The sequence below is a fragment of the Leuciscus leuciscus genome, assembly GCF_965113295.1.
Source record: "Leuciscus leuciscus genome assembly, chromosome: 4".
NCBI lineage: Eukaryota > Metazoa > Chordata > Actinopteri > Cypriniformes > Leuciscidae > Leuciscus > Leuciscus leuciscus.
Window position 1 is genome coordinate 10,332,989 of NC_138728.1, and position 20,413 is coordinate 10,353,401.

Consider the following 20,413-nt stretch of genomic DNA (forward strand, 5'->3'; position numbering starts at 1 on the left):
TGTTATGGATTAAATAATAATAATAATGAAATTATCAGTTTTAATAATAGAGGTAGCAACATTAATGTTCTAATTGTTGATTTTGAAGAAGCCATTTCTTAAAATTGTACTTAAATGAGTTAAACGATGTGCATTCTCTAATTGATTGTGGTATAGGATTCCACTGATGTGAAGCTCTGAATGAAAAAAAACAGCTTGACCAAAGAAGTTTTCCTACGTTGAATTATCCAATCCGCTCTAGTTGCACTTCTAGTTACTCTGTTTTCAAACATTTTAAAATGAATTAAATCAGCCAGAGGAGGAGGAGCTAAACCATACATAATCTTATGAACTACTTATGAACAAACATCCAACTTAATGAGCTTTTCCCAGCCAAGTAAGCTATTATTTAAAATGTTTAAGTGCTTGTTTGTATAATAATTCCAATTGTTTTAGAGCTATGAAATGTGTATTAGACCAGCTTGTCAAACAATATGTGAAATGAGAAAGAATCATAGAGTGAAACTATATCTTTGCAGCCTCATTTGATCAAGAATTTCTAATAAACTTATAATTATTAGAAATTTAAATTTGGTTAAATCATGTGGTGTGTCAAGTCATGTGGTTTATTTAAATTATTTATTTGTGCCTTTTCATATGACATGAAACCTATGAACTTGGCTTTACAGCTATTTGGTAGCCTTAATTTACACATTATGGTAACTTGTGTTTCATATATGAACGATTTCATGACTCACTCAAACGCCAAGTAGTCGTCACCTATTGGCGTAACGATATTTTTAATGAGTTTTCAACAAGGGAAATCAGTTACAAAGCATTTACATCCATATTCGCATAATCTAGGTATGCCTCTTATATTTTACAACAGCTAAATATTGTCAATTTATTGTCTTAGCTTTATTAACATAAGTCAGTAGAAAACAATCTAATGTCTGGTACAATTTAAATAAATTTTACTTTACGTATGTTAGCCTATATATTTTTGTGAACGTATCAAAATATTCGAGTCACTGGGATGAATCGATCAGGGGCGCGCATTCACTCTCGGTGATTGACAACACAGTCCACCAATCGCATCTCAGAACGCGTAAACTCGCACGCCCTGCCCACTTCAGCCACACCCTCTGTGAGTGACGTGACATCGCACTTCTTTCATTTCCAGCTTTGCAAGATCTCCATTTTCTTCGCGCCGACGCATAGGAAAAGGGGATTAAAGACGAGGAAAAATGAATGAAGAATACGACGTTATCGTGTTGGGAACCGGGCTAACGGTATCAGAATATCATCTAATCCAAATACGCACGCTTGCTTGATGTAAAGATGTGTAGAAAAGAAACAGAGTCTGTTTCGATCTTGCTAGGCGTTGCTCTGAATGTACCGCTCACTTTAGGAGGCTAATTACTAACATGCTAAAATTAGCATCATGCTAATCAGCAGCCAATCTTATTCTATCGGATATGCTAATTAGCTACACTGCTAATGTTAGCCTCGAGCTAAGAGACATTCGTTAGAACTGTGCGTGATGTGCTTATCTGCTTCTATGCTAACTTTAGCATCAGTTATAGTTGTCCATTGGCGCTCAGAGCCGCGGCTAATGCTATCTCACAGGCCTCGGTTACAAATTTGACGGTGGCTTGTGACTAACGTTACATAAGAGTATTTTATATCGCTTTTCATGTTATTTTATATCATGCTAATAACGCACCAAGATTCTTCTTGTGTTTTTGTTATTTTAGTGTGATATTTGAGACCAGATAGCGTGCTTGTATTGCGGCTTTCATGTTTTGACAGTGCCAACAAGACAGCTTGCGCTGTGTCTAGCTAATAAATGATCACTAATTACTTATGGAGAGTGTTTTTATTATTCTTTTAAGTTAATAGAAAATAGTTTGCAGGCAGTATTTTCCTCCACTTTTCAAAACGTAGCGTATGATGTTACCAATGGCTTCCTCATTGTTGAGGTGTTATTTTTTTTACACGAGGTTGACTTCATGGTTATTTTAAGGGTTGAGGGTTATTTCATATTTTCCTTCGAAATGAAATAACAGAATAAACCGAGTTTGGGATTACTTATTGCGTCAATAAAGGTCAGTAAACAACCACACCCTCAAGTCAAACAGAAAACCCTCATTGCATATTCAATTACAATGTTTTAAAGGCCTGTTTATTCGTCAGGAAGTTATTTTATGCTTATAATACAGACGACGATGATGCATGCTTATGATAAAACAGATCTGCTGGGCTCTTAGCTGCAAAATTACACTCTTCATAGTATACATTGTTGTAAATAATGATCTAGATATTATGCACCAGGGGAAAACCTCATGATGAAAATGATTCCCGGCTGCTACTGTACTGGGCTTTTTGGTCAGTCATTTGTTTGGTGGGACTGTCCCTGAATATTTTGCTTCCTTTTGGTTTAAGCAAGATTAAGTAAACAGTTTTGTTTATTTGACTTCTTAAAGTCACCATGAAATAAAAATTAAAAAAAAATTTGAAGGAATACTGCAGTATTTGTATATGATTTAGCCATACAGTGCACTTTCCCTTGCAGTGACATCTCTTTTCTAATGATGTGTTTGGTGCAACAACCTGTCACTCACATGAGATCACTGCAATAACGAACCACAACCATCCATTTAATTCCCTATAAACAAATTCAAGTCCCACCGTACATTTTTCTTGTTCGAAAAGCCATTTCACTTTAATATACGTCACAGTGGTCAAAAAAGGGGGATCTTCTGTTTTCATGCCTTCAGTTAATTTGTAGTCTCATTAAGTTTGTATTGATTTTGAACTGTGATCCATACTAATCCTGGCAGACTCAAGGGTGCACAAAAAAAGATTTATTGATTGTGGATATTGAATATGCACGTTTTATTGGTTTGGATTCGTGTAATGAGTTTAAAGTGGTTCCCCTAAAACAGGAAATATGGGAAGTGAACAGAGGACGTTTTTGTTCAGAGGTGCTTTAGGCTATCAGTAAAGCTAGAGATAGGCGTTGGTTTGCTTTATAGAGGAACTGAGACTGACGTCGTATGTTTAAGTTCTGCAAATCAGACACGAATGGTAAGCTGAGGGTGGCATATGAGCGATTAAAAAGGCAACAATGCTCCCGTCTCGGATGTTTTATAAGGAATTCCTCACAGTTCCTGTGGCTACAGTCTCTGAGCACAGTACAGCTCTGGTATTACATGGCTTATTGCGTAATCCATTTAGCCTGAGCAGGCCGGTGTAGTGGCTGGAAGTTAGGAGCGTTGATGCTTAAACCGCTCCGAGATTTAATAGAACAAATGTCACAAGTTTCTTGTCCATTTTATCACATGCAATAATAGGAATTCTTATACCGGCGTCTTATTGTGATAGTAAATTTATAGTAAAACACTTGTTACATTTTGTCACTGTCTTTGCACTGTTTTCTTCTCTTGTTATTGGCAGCTATACTGTCTCATATTGTGTAGACACATCTTTCTCTGCTAAATCAATTGTGATGAATCATCTGCAGTGGATTTACAGGCAAAGGCGGCAAACAAAAGGGACATCAATTACTGGATGATTGAGTTTGCTTTTGCAGGAATAGTGGGAGAAGTGTTTAACTGGAGCGTGATGATTTTTAAAATGATAACAAGCTGACGGCGTTATCTAAAGCCAGAATGCTGGATCCCAGCAGGTGTTTAACGCCATGAAAGAGGGATGCAATAAAAATGTTATGAGCGTTTCTTAGGGCCTTTCATGTGACTGCAGCCTGATTCTTTAGTAAGGAGAAGCAGGTGGTGTTCACTCATGCGGCTGAACCGTACACTTTACAGTGGATGTTAACATTTAACCCTTACTGCTGCTTAAAGTCATTTTGTTATAAGATTTTCCTTTTGAAATGACTCATCCCTTGAGCTGAGAGCAGTTGAGTCATGGACATTGATTTTGTGGGCATGAGAAACTGCCTTTTGTGTTAAACAGCATTTTTGTTACCCTCCAAGACCAAAAAAAAGCTGAAAAGCAAGCCTTTTTTTAACAACTACCTTGGCGTGCACTGACCGGGTGATGTTCGAAGACGTTTTTACTAGTTAGGGTTTGTGTCGGGCATCATTTTCCTTCATAGAGCAAGGGGTTTGTGAATTAAAAATTATGTAAACATTACATAAGTTTTCTGCTTCTAGTAGTATAATGCCATGTATTCAACTACTTTGATTAGCTGAAATGTAGGTCTTATTGTGTGTAGCCCATCCTAACCTGTCTTAGCATCATGATGCAGAGCAGCCGTTGTCTTGTTTAGGTATTTGCATACATATTTGTAATGTTAAGACCTTGGCTCGGATAGGTCTCTCATGCAATATCAGGACATTTGAAGTCAAATTATTTGTAGCTCGTAATGAAGAAAACAATGTTGTTGCTTGCCAGAAAATGAGTTACTTTTGTTAAACGTTTTGAGTACATGTCATTGTGAACTGTCATTCATTGGCCTGCATTGTGGGTAAAGTCCACACCATCACATGATCCGTTGGTTCGTTGCTTCTAAATGTTTATGGCCTTTGAGAGAAAAATGTTTTAGCATATCTTTAAACCTCCATGTTTGTCATCTTTCTTTAGCATTTCTCTGTACAAAGCTCTATGTGATGTGCGTTGTTAAGATGTTATGAACAGTGTTGTTATTGATAACTTTTTACGTTACTTGAAATAAAGCTGAAATAAAAAATATTAGATGAAGGACCTAAATGAGAATTAAAAATGTAGTCTTGACAACTAACTAAAATCTTTTAAAGTTGACCTACTAAAATTACTTAAATTAAAACTGAAAACAACAAATAAATAGAAATATTTAAAAAAGTATGTGACATTCAAAAGTAGATACAATTTCAAAACTTAATCAATCAAATCAAATGAAAAATAAAAGCTAATTAAAAATATTAATAAATATTGTAATAATATAAACATAATACCAACATAACAACCCTTAAATGGGTTGTTTATCCTGTTGTAAGTATCTCAAATCTTATTTTTTGGGAGTGTTCACTGGGAGCTGCTCAGTTCATTTCTACACTTCTGTGTAATTTATCCTGCAGTAACTAGGTTAAGTTGTTTTTGCAACCGTGTTCTACAGTTTATGTTGAGTAAAGCTGTCTGTTATAGTTGTGGAATTCTTGTAAAGCTTAGGTTCCTCTGTTGTCCCTTTCACCTACTCCACACTGCCACTGAAAAGAAGTTAAAAAAAAAAAAAAAAGTGCTAGGCTTGTTTTAAAGGCATGTCTGCTGGATGTTAACCTGCTTGGATTGGTTCTGTAAAACAAATAATGCACCCTTTGTCTAAGTAAGACATAGTAATTTATATTTTATGTAATATGGAGATACAGCCTGCTTCAAAACCACTAGAATACTGCTGTTCATTATATTATGAAAATCATGACTACATTTTGAAATGCCTGGGGTCATCGTTGTCTCGTGTCTGAGATATGTTGTACTGAAGCTGCATTCATGCGTTTCCTCTAGGAATGCATCCTGTCCGGGATCATGTCCGTGAAGGGGAAGAAGGTGCTGCACATGGACAGGAACTCCTACTATGGAGGGGATAGTGCCTCCATCACCCCTCTGGAGGATGTAAGTCGCCGTTTGACCTACTGACCCCACAGCTCTTCTTTATATCTCCACAGATGCTAACATTTGTCTCTTGGTTTGCTCACAGTTGTACAAGCGTTTCAGCCTTCCTGGCAGCCCACCTGAGTCCATGGGAAAGGGCCGCGACTGGAACGTTGACCTCATTCCCAAGTTTCTAATGGCCAACGGTAAGAAGCAACAACAACATCCCACTCTAAATTTACGCTTCAGTCTTCACTCCTTGGAATCTGTAATCTCGGCCAAATACACAGCACGTTCTGGATCGCTCTGCACCAGGCGCTGCTGGATCCCTCGGCCACACTTATCCTGTTGCTTAGCAGTTTTCTGTCTCTTTTGAAATACTTCAAGAATACAAAACATCAATGGATGGAAATAAGTCAGCATTGCTATTTTGATCAGTTTGTTTGCCATTTGTGTCTTTTTCGGATTCATAGGTCAGCTGGTGCGTATGCTGCTGATCACACAGGTGACACGTTACCTAGACTTCAAAGTGATTGAGGGCAGCTTTGTCTACAAAAAGGGCAGCATCTACAAAGTGCCCTCCACTGAGACTGAAGCTCTGGCATCAAGTAAGTGACATTTGTACGGTTCTGATAATCTAAAGTTAAGAACAAATAAGATTTAAGGCCCAATACTTTGCAAATGCAGCAGAGATTTTTCTTCTGGGATTTCTTCTTTTTTTTTCCTGTTTGACTGCCAAAAGGATCCCATTGAAACTGGTGATTTTAAGCCAGCTCTTGCCATTTTTGTATTCAATGTTCATCCGATGGTCAGTGAACAGGCTGTGGGCGGCCCATGGTCCTGCCGTCTGAGGCAGAGACTATAGCCAACTGGGCTGGAGTGGTTTATTATCTGAACCAAACCACCGTGGCCTGAATGGATGACATGGTGTTAATATAAGTGCAAGAGGAATTACAGTGAAGTGCAGATTTTGGGTGTCTCGCCCTACTTCCCTTGTAACTAAATTTTATACCATGACGCAGACGTGTATAACAATTCTGTTGTTCCTCTTAAATTTGAGCAAAAACTGAGAGATGCTAGCATGTTTTTCATCCACCCAAACATAGTGTGTGCTGTCATGGAGCTGATGGAGAAAATTAAATTTTTTTATAAAAATATTTTAACACGTATTCATTCTCGCAGGCCTCATGGGGCTTTTCGAGAAAAGGCGATTCAGGAAGTTCCTCGTGTTCGTTGCCAACTTCGATGAAAACGACCCAAAGACCTTGGAGGGAGTTGACCCTAAAAAGACCACCATGCGAGATGTGTACAAAAAGTTCGACCTCGGACAGGATGTTGTCGACTTCACCGGCCACGCTCTCGCACTCTACCGCACAGACGAGTGAGTCAAAAACTCATCTTAATTTTTGCCGAAAGTTCTCTTACAACACTGGGAATTAGTTTTTTTTGCAAAAAAAACCTTGTAGGCTTGTTTGTCCCTTGAAGTTAAAGCTGTGGTGTTTGTGCTTCCTATCTGTCCAGCTACCTGGATCAGCCCTGCATGGAGACGATAAACAGGATTAAGTTGTACAGTGAGTCTTTGGCGAGGTACGGAAAGAGTCCATATCTGTACCCTCTCTATGGCCTGGGAGAGCTGCCCCAAGGCTTCGCCAGGTGAGTTTCCCCAACTACTTATTCTGCCACTGATATTTTTACTAATTTCATTAATAGATTCACAGCATTGTAAATGTGTCTGTGTGTAGTGTGCTTAGATTACTCTGTACGTGCACTAGTAGTTTATTTTTGTCACTCACAGATTAAGTGCCATTTATGGAGGAACCTACATGCTGAACAAACCCATTGAGGAAATTGTTGTAGAGAACGGCAAAGTGGTGGGCGTCAAATCCGAGGGAGAGGTGAGTCTGTTGCAAGTTGTGTGAAATCTGATTTATCTTTAAATGTGCTGTGACTTAATGTTGTTTGTTCTTCACTGTCAGATCGCTCGCTGCAAGCAGCTGATTTGCGACCCCAGCTATGTCATGGACCGAGTCAACAAGGTGGGTCAGGTGATGCGGGTCATCTGCATCATGAACCACCCTATCAAGAACACCAGCGATGCTAACTCCTGCCAGATCATCATCCCTCAGAACCAGGTCAACAGGAAGCACGGTTAGTCTGACAGGAAGCCTCAATTTCTGTGTTTTTCAAAGCAATTTTATTTCCACAATAAAAAAAGTTTCTGTTGTGAATAGTCTTTTAGTTTAAAAGTGAAATTTATTAAGAAATTACCGCATTTAAAATGATGGCATGCAGCGTTCAAAAATGTCTTAAGTAAAAATAAATTTTTTTCTAACTAATTAAAAAAGAAACAAAGAATGAAGTTTCATTCATTGAAAAATAAATTGATAACTGTATCAAAAATGCATAGTAAAGACATTTATACACTTCCATTTCAAATAAATGCTATAATTTTTCTATTCATAAAAGTATCCTGAAAAAAAGTTTCAAAGTTCCCACAAAAATATTACTCAGCACAACTGTTTTCAACATAATAATAAGAAATGTTTCTTAAGCAGCAAATCAGCACATTAGAATGATTTCTGCAGGATCCTGTGACTGAAGACTGGAGTAATGATGCTGATAATTCTGCTTTGTCAGCACATGAATCAATTACATTTTAACATATATTTGTTAACATATATAAGTTATTTTAAATTGTATTTTAAATTTCACAAATGTACTGTTTTTGATCAAATGGAGTCTTGGTGAGAATAAAAATGACTGACTTCAAACATTAAACAATAAATTATTGTACATTAAATTCTTCTTTTAGATATCTATGTGTGCATGATCTCTTACGCACACAACGTGGCAGCCCAGGGTAAATACGTAGCCATCGTCAGCACCACTGTGGAGACCAACGACCCCGAGAAAGAGATCAAACCAGCCCTGGACCTTTTGGAACCAGTTGAGCAGAAGTACGTTTGCATGAGTCTGCATGCGCTCGCTGACATCTAAAGCTTACTTTGATGTAAAAGCAATCAGATAAAAAATAATAATTTTGCTGTATGTGATCTTTTTGCAGATTTGTGAGCATTAGTGATCAGTATGCACCAACTGACTTGGGATCTGACAGCCAGGTAAGTGTTTACATTGTGCTCACTTGATATACAAAGAGTGATTACAGTACTTTGAAGATACATTTGTATTTATCTGCACCCAGGTCTTCATCTCTCGCTCCTACGATGCTACGACTCACTTCGAGACGACCTGTGACGATATCAAAGACATCTACAAGCGAATGACGGGCACAGAGTTTGACTTTGCTGAAATGGAGCGCAAGAAGAATGACATCTTCGGTGACGCTGCTGACCAGTAAACTAGCTCCAGCTGCTCTTGAATATCAGATATTCAGATGATCATTATCTTAATGTTTAAAAAAAAAAGAAAAGAAAAAAATGGCAACCAAATTGGGCGAGCTGGCTATACAACTGTATGTTTTGCCCATAATGGAATTTCATGTAAACCGTTATACAAATTTAGCGTTTTTGGGGGGAGAAGGGGGGAAGGTTCTGCCAGTCTGCTTTTTATAATCAGGAAACAAGATCCATTTTGCACTGATTGTTTATCAATGCCCTGTATTTAGATTCCATCATGTGATCTTTCTCAACCTGCTTAGACATGGGATATGAAAAGTCCAAAGATGCCAAATTAACAGATGTATTCAAGTGATGAAGAAATGCATATTTTTTAAATGTATTGGTGTTGGCTGTAAAGAAGATAACCTTAAAGCAGAGGGGGATTGGGTTTGCAAAATTGCGAATTGATCTGTTTCGAGTTTGGTCCGGTTTAACAGCACGTTTTTATTTTTAAAAGAAGCTATTTACTTCTGAGATAACTTCCAGGGATTATTCATTATTCTATTTTCCTACAAATTACAACTGGTGCTTATACTAGTATCCTGAGTTGGCTATATTTCTCCAATTTCCTGTGTTTACAGATCGAAGGGAAGTATCAAGCACACAAAGTTTAGATAATCTTTTATGTAATCCGTGTCCAACCACACAGTATTCGTTTTGCAATATGCTCATGTGATTTGACATAACTGACCCCCCTATTAGCTGTAAATTGTGCTACTTGTTGGAAGGCCCGGGTTTTCTTTCAGCTTTGCCTTGCATCTCTTTTCTGATGGGTTATCCGTGATTCTAAGGCCACTACACGGAGGTTATCACACATCAGCAGGAAAAGCTGCTTAACTGTAAGTCTGGAATCTGCTTGTCTAGTGTGTGTTAGGGAGCTCTCCTTCTCCCTCACTTCAGAGCAGAGAGAGGAGCAGTGCCAGTGTCTGCTGAGTTCTTCTCAACGGCTCTGACATGTTAGCAAGGACCAAAATGTCTATGGCAGTATTGACATGACCGGGGCCCTGTGCAAAATGTCACCAATGTTTTAAAAAAACAAACAAATGCTCAACGGATGGGGCTCAAATGATTTCTGTACTGCGAAGTAAAAATGTTAACTTGTGGAAAACTGACTGTGTGTTTTTATTGCTACCAAATACATCATGAAACAAAATACCTAATATCACTCCAAAATCCATTATATTCATTCATAGTTTTATTTTTTATAAAAATGTTTAAGATTAATGGTAATCCATATTTCAAAAGCATACAAAGAATAATGATATGAAATGTCAGGGTTTTTGTAAGCCGTTTTTTTAATTAACATTAAAGACATTGCAGAAGGGTTATTTGATAGTCAAAAAGTATTAATATCGAGTTTATGCTATTTTATGGGAGTGAGGGGTAACGTAGCGGAACTACATCTCCCAGCATTCGTTGCCTATTTGCCGTAATTCGATCCGTAGTGTCGCAAATCATAACAAACCACAGATGCGGCTTCTCTAAATATAGCTCGAGTTTTACCTTGTCAGCATGTTGTTCGCATGCTTTATAAATAATATTTGTTGAATTTCCGGTAAGTTTATCCAATTATGGAAATTACCGCTGCCAGATCAACGTTCTATGGTGACATCGGTGAGTATGTGTCCTATAATATTGCGTCTGACACATAACAGACTCCCTGTCCTTGTAATTGCTTAACATTTTTTTGTAATAGAATGTGAAATTATATTTACTATAAGATCTACTGACACACCTACGGGAAAATTCTAGGTCACTGGGCTGATCGTACGCCGGTACACGAGGCTGCGTCTCTGGGTCGAGCTCTGCAGTTAAAGCAGCTGATAGAAGCTGGAGCATCAGTTAATATCGTAACTGTGGATAACTTAACTCCTCTACACGATGCTTGCATCCAAGCCCATCCAAACTGTGTTCAAATACTGCTGGAGGCAGGAGCTCAGGTGGGTTGAGTTCCAATTTCCTGAAAACGATTCATAAATACAGTTGTTTGTTTTATGTATTTAATTATTAAAATGGCACCAATGTTTTAAAAACAAAAACGCTCTACGGATGGGGCTCAAATGATTTAGGTACTGCGAAGTAAAAATGTTAACTTGTGGAAAATTTAAAAAAAATAATATTTTTTTACCAAATAGTCAGCTAGAAAACACCTAATATCACTCCAAAATGTATTTATATTCACTAACTTTTTATAGATTAACACCAGGTGTATTTTAATGAGCGCATACATGTATATCCGGGCATGCCCTTATTTGGAAAAACGATTCATAAACAATTACAAATAAAGCTTCCTTATTTATTTATTTATTCATTCATTTATTTATTTGAATTCTAAAAATGCTTTTCTTTTAGTGATAGGGTTACATTTATAGGAATTAAAATAAAAATGTAAAATAATAATTCAAAAGGTGTAGCATTTAGCCACATAAAAGCATGTGTGTGTGTGTAGGTGGATGTGCGCACCATCCATGGAAGTACTCCTCTCTGTCACGCCTGCGCTGCTGGCAGCATAGAAAGTGTCAAGCTACTGGTAGATCATGGAGCGTCTGTCAACCCTTCCTTGACCGCCCTCACGGCTTCCCCCCTCCATGAGGCCTGTATTCGAGGTCAGGAGGAGGATTGCTTTGTGTTCAGACTTGTGTGTTTTGTCATGATGGTTACGGAGAGTGTATCTCTTGCAGGTAACCCAGACTGTGTGAAGCTTATGATAGCTAAGGGAGCACTGCTGGAGGCCTTTGACATTAATTTTGGGACGCCATTACATGCTGCCTGTGCTAAAGCTCACTTTGACTGTGCCCTACTGTTGCTCAATGCAGGTGAGGCTCTTTTTTTATTGGTTTATCTTATTTTGCACAATTTTAGATAATTCAGCATGGTTATTTTTTCAAACTCTTAAAGGTGCAAAGGTGAATGCCACCAAGTTCCATGAGACGGCACTGCATCATGCGGCGAGAGCAGAGAGAGAGGACCTGGTGGAGCTGCTGGTGGAGTTCGGTGGAGATGTCAACATAAGCGATAACATTGGTCACAAACCTAGAGACTACACAAAACACGAATCTCCTGCTAATCTCTGTCTGCTGCACTATGAGAGTATGTAACAATCTGCATAGGCACTATATATGACTGTTGTTATATCATATTGTTAATCTGCTGTTCTCTGTGTTTCTGCAGGTAACCCTCTGTCTCTGCAGCAGCTGTGCCGTGTCGTCTTGAGGACTGTGTTGGGCACCAGAGCTCTAGAGCTGGTCACCAAACTGGACATTTCACAGCGCATCATTGATTACCTCTCTTATAAATCATAAATATATTCCCCAGAGACCCATTATTTTATTTTATTTTTAAAAGCCTATAATGGACTGTTGTTTGTAAAGTCTTAAGTTCGTGAGCTGAGTGACGCATTTAACTTTGTGTGTGTCTAATTGTGTTAATAATGATGAATGTGCTACATTGCCTTGACATATTTTGCAATGTAAATGTACTATTAATATAGTCATATTGCCTTTGGTTATCAACCAGGGCCCCTGAAAGTGGATCCCATGAAAACCTTTAGCTATTAATTTCTAAAAATGTCTTTCTATTAAGCATGGTTAATGTTCTTAATTACTATGCCGTCTGGTATGTCGTGCCCCTTGGTCTGTAAAGGTTAAAAACATGTTCTAATGAACTGACATTGAGACATTTGTGTCCAAATACTTTTGTGGGCCTCTCTACATTTGCAATGAACTACAACTCCCAGCATTCACAGTAAAACGTCACAGCAAGTGCCAAAACAGAACAGACCACGTGATGTATGTACCGCATTTCTAAACAGCATGATATCTGTTTTAATTTGTTGGCTAGCGAACTGTTTAGTTTAAATTTTACTGTCCACCAGTGTAATAAAGCAGAGATGGAAGTGGAAACAGCACGACCATATTTTTTCGGTGACATCGGTAAGTCCACGAGGAAAGCGTGTATGCCGCAATGTCCATACAGCGTGTCGTCCTGTTGACTATTATCATATTTATTTTACACCGTAGTGTTATTCTTGATGTCGGCAACAGTATATGTATATATATATATATATATATATATATATATACAGTAAGAAATTAAGGAATGAATATCTTGATTATTGAGCCATGTCACACCACTTCACCTGTCATGTTTTTACATGAAGGTGTTTTCTCCATATGATATGACCAATATATTAATGCTTAATATTTAAGTTTTAGCGCACAAACTGAAATTAGTACCATAACAATATATCATCCATCAATAGAATATGAGAGTTGAAGTGATCTGTTGAGTGACTTGACTCTTGTGGTAACAGTTTTATTTGATATGTGTGTGGATCTATAGGTTTCTGGGCAGAGAGGACAGAGGTTCATAAGGCTGCATATCAGGGTCAGGTGTCAGTGTTGCAGAGTTTGATTCAGAGTGGAGCTTCAGTGAATATTGTGGCTGTGGACTCCATCACTCCCCTCCATGAGGCAGCTGCACGAGGACAGACCCAGTGTGTGAGATTGCTGCTGGACGCAGGGGCTCAGGTACCTGGCACACACATACAGTTCTTATAGAAGGCCTGGGAGACAAACAAGTGCATTGTAAGTACTGCCATCTGAAAGGTTCCCTCTGTCTGGGGTTGTGTTGCAGGTTGATGCAAGGAACGTGGACGGTAGCACTCCTCTATGTGAAGCTTGCTCTATCGGGAACTTCGAGTGTGTGATGCTTCTTTTGGAGCATGGAGCTAAAATCAACCCCACCCTTACCTCACGTACCACCTCCCCTCTACATGAGGCCTGCATGGGAGGTGTGGTGGTTTGGTGTGAATTGTAGTGTATTTAAAGTTTATTTCATTTCATTTATATTTTATTTTATAGTGTATAGTTCTGACTATCAAAAACATTTTTATATTAGATTTTGACTTTTTTTTCTGTAGTATTACTGCAGAATCTGTCAGGTAATCTTACAAATTCATAGAGTAAGAATTATTTTGTCGATTTTGTGTTTTATTGACCTTATATATATAATCTCTGTAGTATTACAGAATGTGTAAAGTCAAACGTTTGGAATAATTTGTACTTTTAATGTATTTGAAAGTCTCATGTTAGAATGATTTCTGAAGGATAGCTTTGCCATCACAGAGATAAATGACATTTAAAAAATATTTTAAAATACAATATAAACAACAGTTGTTTTAAAATCTAAAAATATTTCACAACCTTACTGTTTTTACTATATTTTCTATCAAAAAAATACAGCCTAGGTGATCATAAGAGATTTTAGAACATGAATTATTCCAAACTTAGTGTAAATTCATAGAGTAAGCATTATTTTGATGATTTCTCTCTCTCTCTCTCTCTCTCTCTCTCTCTCTCTCTCTCTCTCTCTCTCTCTCTCTCTCTCTCTCTCTCTATATATATATATATATATATATATATATATATAAATAAATAAATAAATCATCAAAATAATGCACTCATATATTATATAATGCTTATATATAATTGTATATATTATATTGACATTTTACTATTGTAGTATCAAAGAATCAAGATAATTTTATACATTCACAGAGGAAGAATTGTTTTGATAAACTAAACTTTCTTAGTGATATAATTGTCTATCCATCATATAATGTAAGAATATTCTGTATTTTGCAGGTAATGCAGATTGTGTGAGGTTAATGATTGCGAAAGGAGCCAGTCTTGAGGCTTACGACCTGTACTATGGTACTCCTCTACATGTGGCGTGTGCCAAACAACACCTGGAGTGTGTCAAGGTGCTACTGAATGCAGGTAAAACCAGATCCCACGAGCTGTGAGACTGTGAAGAGCTCTGTCATGTGTGCAAACATTGAAGAATGTGCTACTATAGAAGGTAGTTTAAATCTGAAATCACCAAAGTGAAGCTTTTCATGAACAGTGGTGTTGAAATGTTTATGAAAAAAGTCAGAAGAGCAGTCCTGTGTGATATGCCTGTGTGCAGGTGTGCGAGTGAACGCCGCTAGGCTACACAAGACGCCTCTGCATCACGCCGCTAAGTCCAACAATGTGGACATGATTGAGCTGCTGGTGGAGTTCGGAGCCAACATTTATGCCAGAGACAAATATGATAGGAAGCCAGTCGACTACACAAGCCCGGATACGCCCTCAGCGCACTGCCTTCAGCTTTATGAGAGTGAGTTCAAATCAAAACAGCTATTTTATGCTATTTTGAAGGTTCAGGTCTGTTGTGATTGGTTGACCACCTACAGCATGTGTCGGAAAGGGAACACCCATTACCGTATCTGATTTTCAGCCCCTGAAGCTGTGATACAAACAGTAACAATGGCATCCTTGTTCATGGGCAGCCAATAAAGACCATACCCTGGCATTATGCAAATTTGTTGAAAACATACTTGGATTCAAGCAGTAAGACTGGAATTACTGACAACTCGTTTCAGGCAGTTCAGAATAGGTTCTTTCTTTTGGGAGACAATAACTCCATTTACCATTTAAATTGTCTCCATTTGGGAGATAATTTAACTCCATTTGAAACTGCTGCAGACCTTTTACTTTCACAAACAGCTATATTACACATTACATGAAAGGTAATATCTGAAAAAGCATAATAGGGGCACTTCAAATTGCATTTTGAAATGGATTACAATGTTGTAGGATATGTATATGGTTTACATTCATTACTTTATAAGACAGGCTGACTGAATATACAGGATTGAAAAAAAAGAATAAATATGGAAATAAAACTTATAAAATTTACAAATAAAAACAAAACAAAATGTTTTGACATAAAATGTTCTATTCTGGTCACTATATATATATATATGTGTGTTATTTTATGGGATTTTTTTTAAAGGCAAAATAAAACTAGTAGTGAAAGTGACCAGCAGATGGCGCTCATGGCTTAATATTAAAGCAAAAACTGCCTTTGTGTTGCATGAGGAATCTATTCAAAGTTTATTAGTTTGGTATGTTCACTATGCTTTCAATGATCTTTAAAATGTGCCTAAAAATAAAATCTGTTATGTTAATGTTAAGTGTTGTGGATCCAGTGATCCACTGCCAGGTCTGCTGCCTAGGTGCTGCTCAGGATGTTTTTGGTGTGTGATGTAAACAAATACATGAAGTTTATGATGATGAGATTAAAAGTTGTATTCTGGGGTTGGCCTGGAATCCATCATTAGTCTCATCCGCAAGGTTCATTCGCAACACCATCCATACACGACGTGCCAGTGCCCCTCTTCAGAATGTAAACCACATTAATGAGAATCCGTGGCCTAGGAGCATATAAATATTTTCCTGGCCGCTTAGAGACTGAAAAAAAAAGAATTTGAGAATGCAAACATTCAAAAATGATATGACAGGAGGTCCTGATCTTGAATGCTCATATTTTAAATGTTATCAAGCAAGGTTTTATCTTCTAGAATGCTCTCTTTTATCTGTCCCTTTTTGTTTGGTTTCTATGGAAGGCAATGTCAACATACAGGGGATGTTATGTGGTAGTGAAAGGGTGGCCACCCAATATTATATTGACCCAAAAAGGGTCTATCATTATTTACCCACACTCATGATGTTCGAAACCTTCTTCATGTGTAAATGAATGGTATTGCATTGACATGTTATTGATTTAAGTGTTTAATGTTGCATTGCATTGTGTGTCTTTGCAGGTAACCCTCTTTCCCTGCAGCAGCTGAGCCGTATCACCCTGAGGACCGTCCTGGGCACCAAAGCTGTGGACGTGGTGACCAAACTGGATATTCCCAACCGTATTATCCGTTATCTCTTATACCAATGAACTCCTTCCGTTAGAAGTCCGCAGATGCAGTGGAAAGATGGACTTTTTACCTCAAATGTACAAAAACTTGAAACATTAAGAACTCTCCAACAACAAATATGAGTTATATCAGTACTGAGCATTAAAGGTGAAGTGTGTAACCTGTCACTCACATGAGATCGATCAATAGCAAACCACAACCGTCCAACGATCCAATCAAATCCCAATGGACAAATTCAAGTCCTACTCTACATTTTTTCTTGTTTGTGAAGCCATTTCACGTCACAATAGGGAAGAAAAGACTATCGTCTGTCTTTAAAAATGTATTCTAATCATTATTCTTATAATTCTGTACGGTGCAACTATTGGCACAGAAATTACACACTTCCCCTTTAAAAGAATAGTTCACTCAAAAATAAAAATTCTGTCATTATTAACTTACTTTCATGTCGTTCCAAACCTGTATGACTTTATTTCTTAATGTTTTTCTTTTCCTTTTCTTTTTTATGTTTTTGTCCATACAATGAGAGTCAATGGGGTACAAAATAACCTTTGGTCCCCATTGACTTTCATTGTATGGAGAGATAAAAACTAATTTTAAACAATATCTTTTTAGGGAGTAAATGATGACAGAATTTTCAGTTTTTGGTGGACTGTCTTTTATAATTAACAGAAGCACAGTAGATTACAGTAAATAGGGAGCACTTGATTATAGCACTTATGTAAAATATGTTGTCTTATTGTGTGTGAGGTCAATTTAGGACTGATGTAAACCATTAAATGCATGCAAGATATTGCCAGAGAGAAAGAGCGGGAGACGGAGACACAGAAAAAGAGGAAACACTTAATCTGGCAGCTGTCTACATTCAGGAACTCCTCTGACCACTGAATGAAGTCCAGAAGCACATTTAGTCACTATGCTTTGCTGGATTGCTGGATAGTAGCGTGTGAACATCTTCATGCTCTTATTAGAGATTCATTATAGGGGAACACAACGGCTTGAACAAAGTGTTATTGCACAGGCCTGAGGGAAGCATGGGCATTCATATTATGACATGGGCAGCTTGAGTTATACCACCGTTCTGCCACATTCGTTGTCTGTGTTCTGTTATAGTGGCGCCACGCTGACGCTGACAGAAACCAGTTTAAGCTGCGTTGGATTCTAGTACCGTTATATTAGTACACCGGTCATTATATTTCAGAATTCCTCTAAAGGATTTGCTATAATCTGTATATATTCTTAATTGCTGTTCTTACAGGTCAGATTTTGTCTGAAGTGAGGAAAAGATATTAAAGAGAACATGAAACGACTTTTATTGAAGTGCCATAATGTAACATATTTTTTAATTAATCAGAATATTCCATTAGACTGGACTTGATATGATCCATCAGGATTTGAATGGGTCATGAAATGTAAAATTTTTAGTTCCTGAATTAGGATACCTCACAAACAAAGTAATATTTTTGAAAGAAATTAATACTTCAATTCAGCAAGGATGCATTAAATTGATAAAAAGTGACAGTAAAGACATTTATAATGGTACAAAAGATTTATATTTCAAATAAATGTTGTTCTTTTGAACTTTCTATTCATCAGAGAATCCTGAAAACAAAATTATTAGGCAGCGCAACTGTTTTTGAACATTGATGATGATCAGAAATGTTTCTTGAGCAGCAAACCAGCATATTAGAAGGAGTGATGATGCTGAAAATTCACATTTGCCATCAATTACATTTTAAAATATATTAATATAGAAACAATTATTTTTAATTGTAATAGTTTGTCACAATATTACTGTTTTACTGTATTTTTTATTAAATAAATGCATCCTTCGTGAGCATAAGAGACTTCTTTAAAAAAATAAAATAAAATCTGACCCAAACTTTCGAACAGTAGTGCATGTATATAAAATATACACGAAAGTAATAGGGTCAAGCCAGATTTCATGTTGTCACTATGAGAGAGAAAACTTATTAAGTTTCAATTTATCATTACCAAACTGTTTTATTTTTAGCCAAAGCGATTCGGGGATTTGTTCCATTGATTTCTGGCTCAGCTGCTCCTTCCCTTAATTCATTTAAAGGGTGTCAGGATTAGTTTTGTGAGTTTGACCCACACTTCTCCCAAGTTCTCTTTATCCATCTGATCCCTTCACATCCCACGTTCCTCCTCCGGCCTCCTCTTATAAAGTACAGAATGTTCTATAAATAGCAGCCAGACCAGAAATAGATCAAGGTCCAAGCACTGAGTTCCTCTTCCCGAGCCCGTGAGCGCTAGATCTGACCTGAAGCAGAGCGGGATGGAGGCACGGCTGGAATGTTGTTATTAGAGCGCTTACCCTTTTCTGATATTAAGCTTACAGAAACAGGACAGCTGCTATTAAAAGAATGCTGCTCTTTTTCTTCTTATCCGACTCTCATCTTCACAGCCTTTAAAGGATTGTTGATTTATCTTCACCAGTCTTAATTGTTTGAAGCAGATTGAGGAATTCATGGATGTTCTGTAACCTACTAGATAACCTAAATTTGGATATGCCAACGTTTCTTGGATTTTGGGCTTTTTTGGATGGGTTATTCCATGGCATGAATACACAAGCTTAAAATATTTGGTGCTACAAGGTTTTAATACTGTTGTTGGTTATTATTATTTAAGTTGTGAAGTAAATATTTACAGGAAGTTTTTATTTTTATTACATCTTCGTAATAAAGTTCGGTCTTCCATCAGGATATTCAGTAATAAGCCATAAAACAATTATCATTCTTCTTCATTGAGAAAACAACAAGCAAGGATATTGTTTTAATCCAATTTCTTCCTATAATTTTTGGCCCTCATGAATATCTATAATTACTTCACAGGCCTATTTATGAATTGCATATGCAGATAAATTGCTGCATGTACACTATACTGTTTGGGGATCATGTTTTGTTTTTGAAAGAAATTAATACTTTTTTAAGTGATAGTGAATATTATATTGATCAAAAGTGACAGTAAAAACATTTATAATGCTACAAAAGATTTCTATTTCAAATAAATGCTGTTCTTTTGAACTTTCTATTCAACTTTCTATTAATTTCTTTCAAAAATAACCATTATCATTCTTCCTCATTAAGAAAACAACAGAACTGACAAGGATATTGTTTTAATCCTATTTAATTTTGGCCCTCATAAACATCTAGCTTCATGTTTTCACCTATTTCTCAGTTGCATTTCTCTTTGTTGCAACAAGGGGGCTCTGCAGCTTTTATATATGAGTCATTAGTCTGTTTCTCTTTGTTTCTAGATAGTCTTGCTTCTTTGTGACCGAAAGTATGCTTCTTTCTGATTAAAAGCACCTGATCTCACTCTGGTGAATGTCTCACTGACTATTGACCCCTGAGCATCCCATCATTGAAAGGAGACTGTTCATTTAACAGACTCACTACTATGTCTTCTGCTGGTTGCTGTTTTGCTACTGCATGTTGACACTGAACCTTGTCATTCAAGAAAAATAGCACACCTGATTACACAAGTGAGCAGCTTTTGTGCTGGAACAAAGGTCTGCTGTTCTGCCAGAGACTGGCTTCAGAAAGTTGTAAAAACAAACGTACATGAAGAAAAAGATTGTAACCCAAAGTTGGAAGAAAGCATGAGGAAGCAGATTCTGGTTCTGAGACGGTCCGCTTCTTGTCTTTAGTGTCTCCCAGGC

General features: G+C 37.3%; 2 protein-coding genes across 2 annotated transcripts; both read left to right on the forward strand.

The window, feature by feature from the left end:
* The first annotated feature begins 1,115 nt into the window (after positions 1-1,115).
* gdi2 (GDP dissociation inhibitor 2) lies at positions 1,116-10,077 on the forward strand. The gene is made up of 11 exons (XM_082167003.1): positions 1,116-1,271; positions 5,485-5,592; positions 5,678-5,777; positions 6,045-6,179; positions 6,754-6,952; positions 7,093-7,224; positions 7,367-7,466; positions 7,548-7,719; positions 8,384-8,528; positions 8,636-8,690; positions 8,774-10,077. The coding sequence occupies exons 1-11, from the start codon at positions 1,227-1,229 to the stop codon at positions 8,927-8,929; spliced, it is 1,347 nt and encodes a 448-aa protein (XP_082023129.1). The 5' UTR covers positions 1,116-1,226; the 3' UTR covers positions 8,930-10,077.
* Positions 10,078-10,201: 124 nt separating this feature from the next.
* LOC309496352 (uncharacterized protein) lies at positions 10,202-20,069 on the forward strand. The gene is made up of 11 exons (XM_082166346.1): positions 10,202-10,583; positions 10,722-10,909; positions 11,419-11,785; positions 11,868-12,059; positions 12,141-12,268; positions 12,760-12,901; positions 13,311-13,498; positions 13,605-13,761; positions 14,615-14,749; positions 14,940-15,131; positions 16,621-20,069. The coding sequence occupies exons 1-11, from the start codon at positions 10,541-10,543 to the stop codon at positions 16,746-16,748; spliced, it is 1,860 nt and encodes a 619-aa protein (XP_082022472.1). The 5' UTR covers positions 10,202-10,540; the 3' UTR covers positions 16,749-20,069.
* The last annotated feature ends 344 nt before the right edge of the window (positions 20,070-20,413 follow it).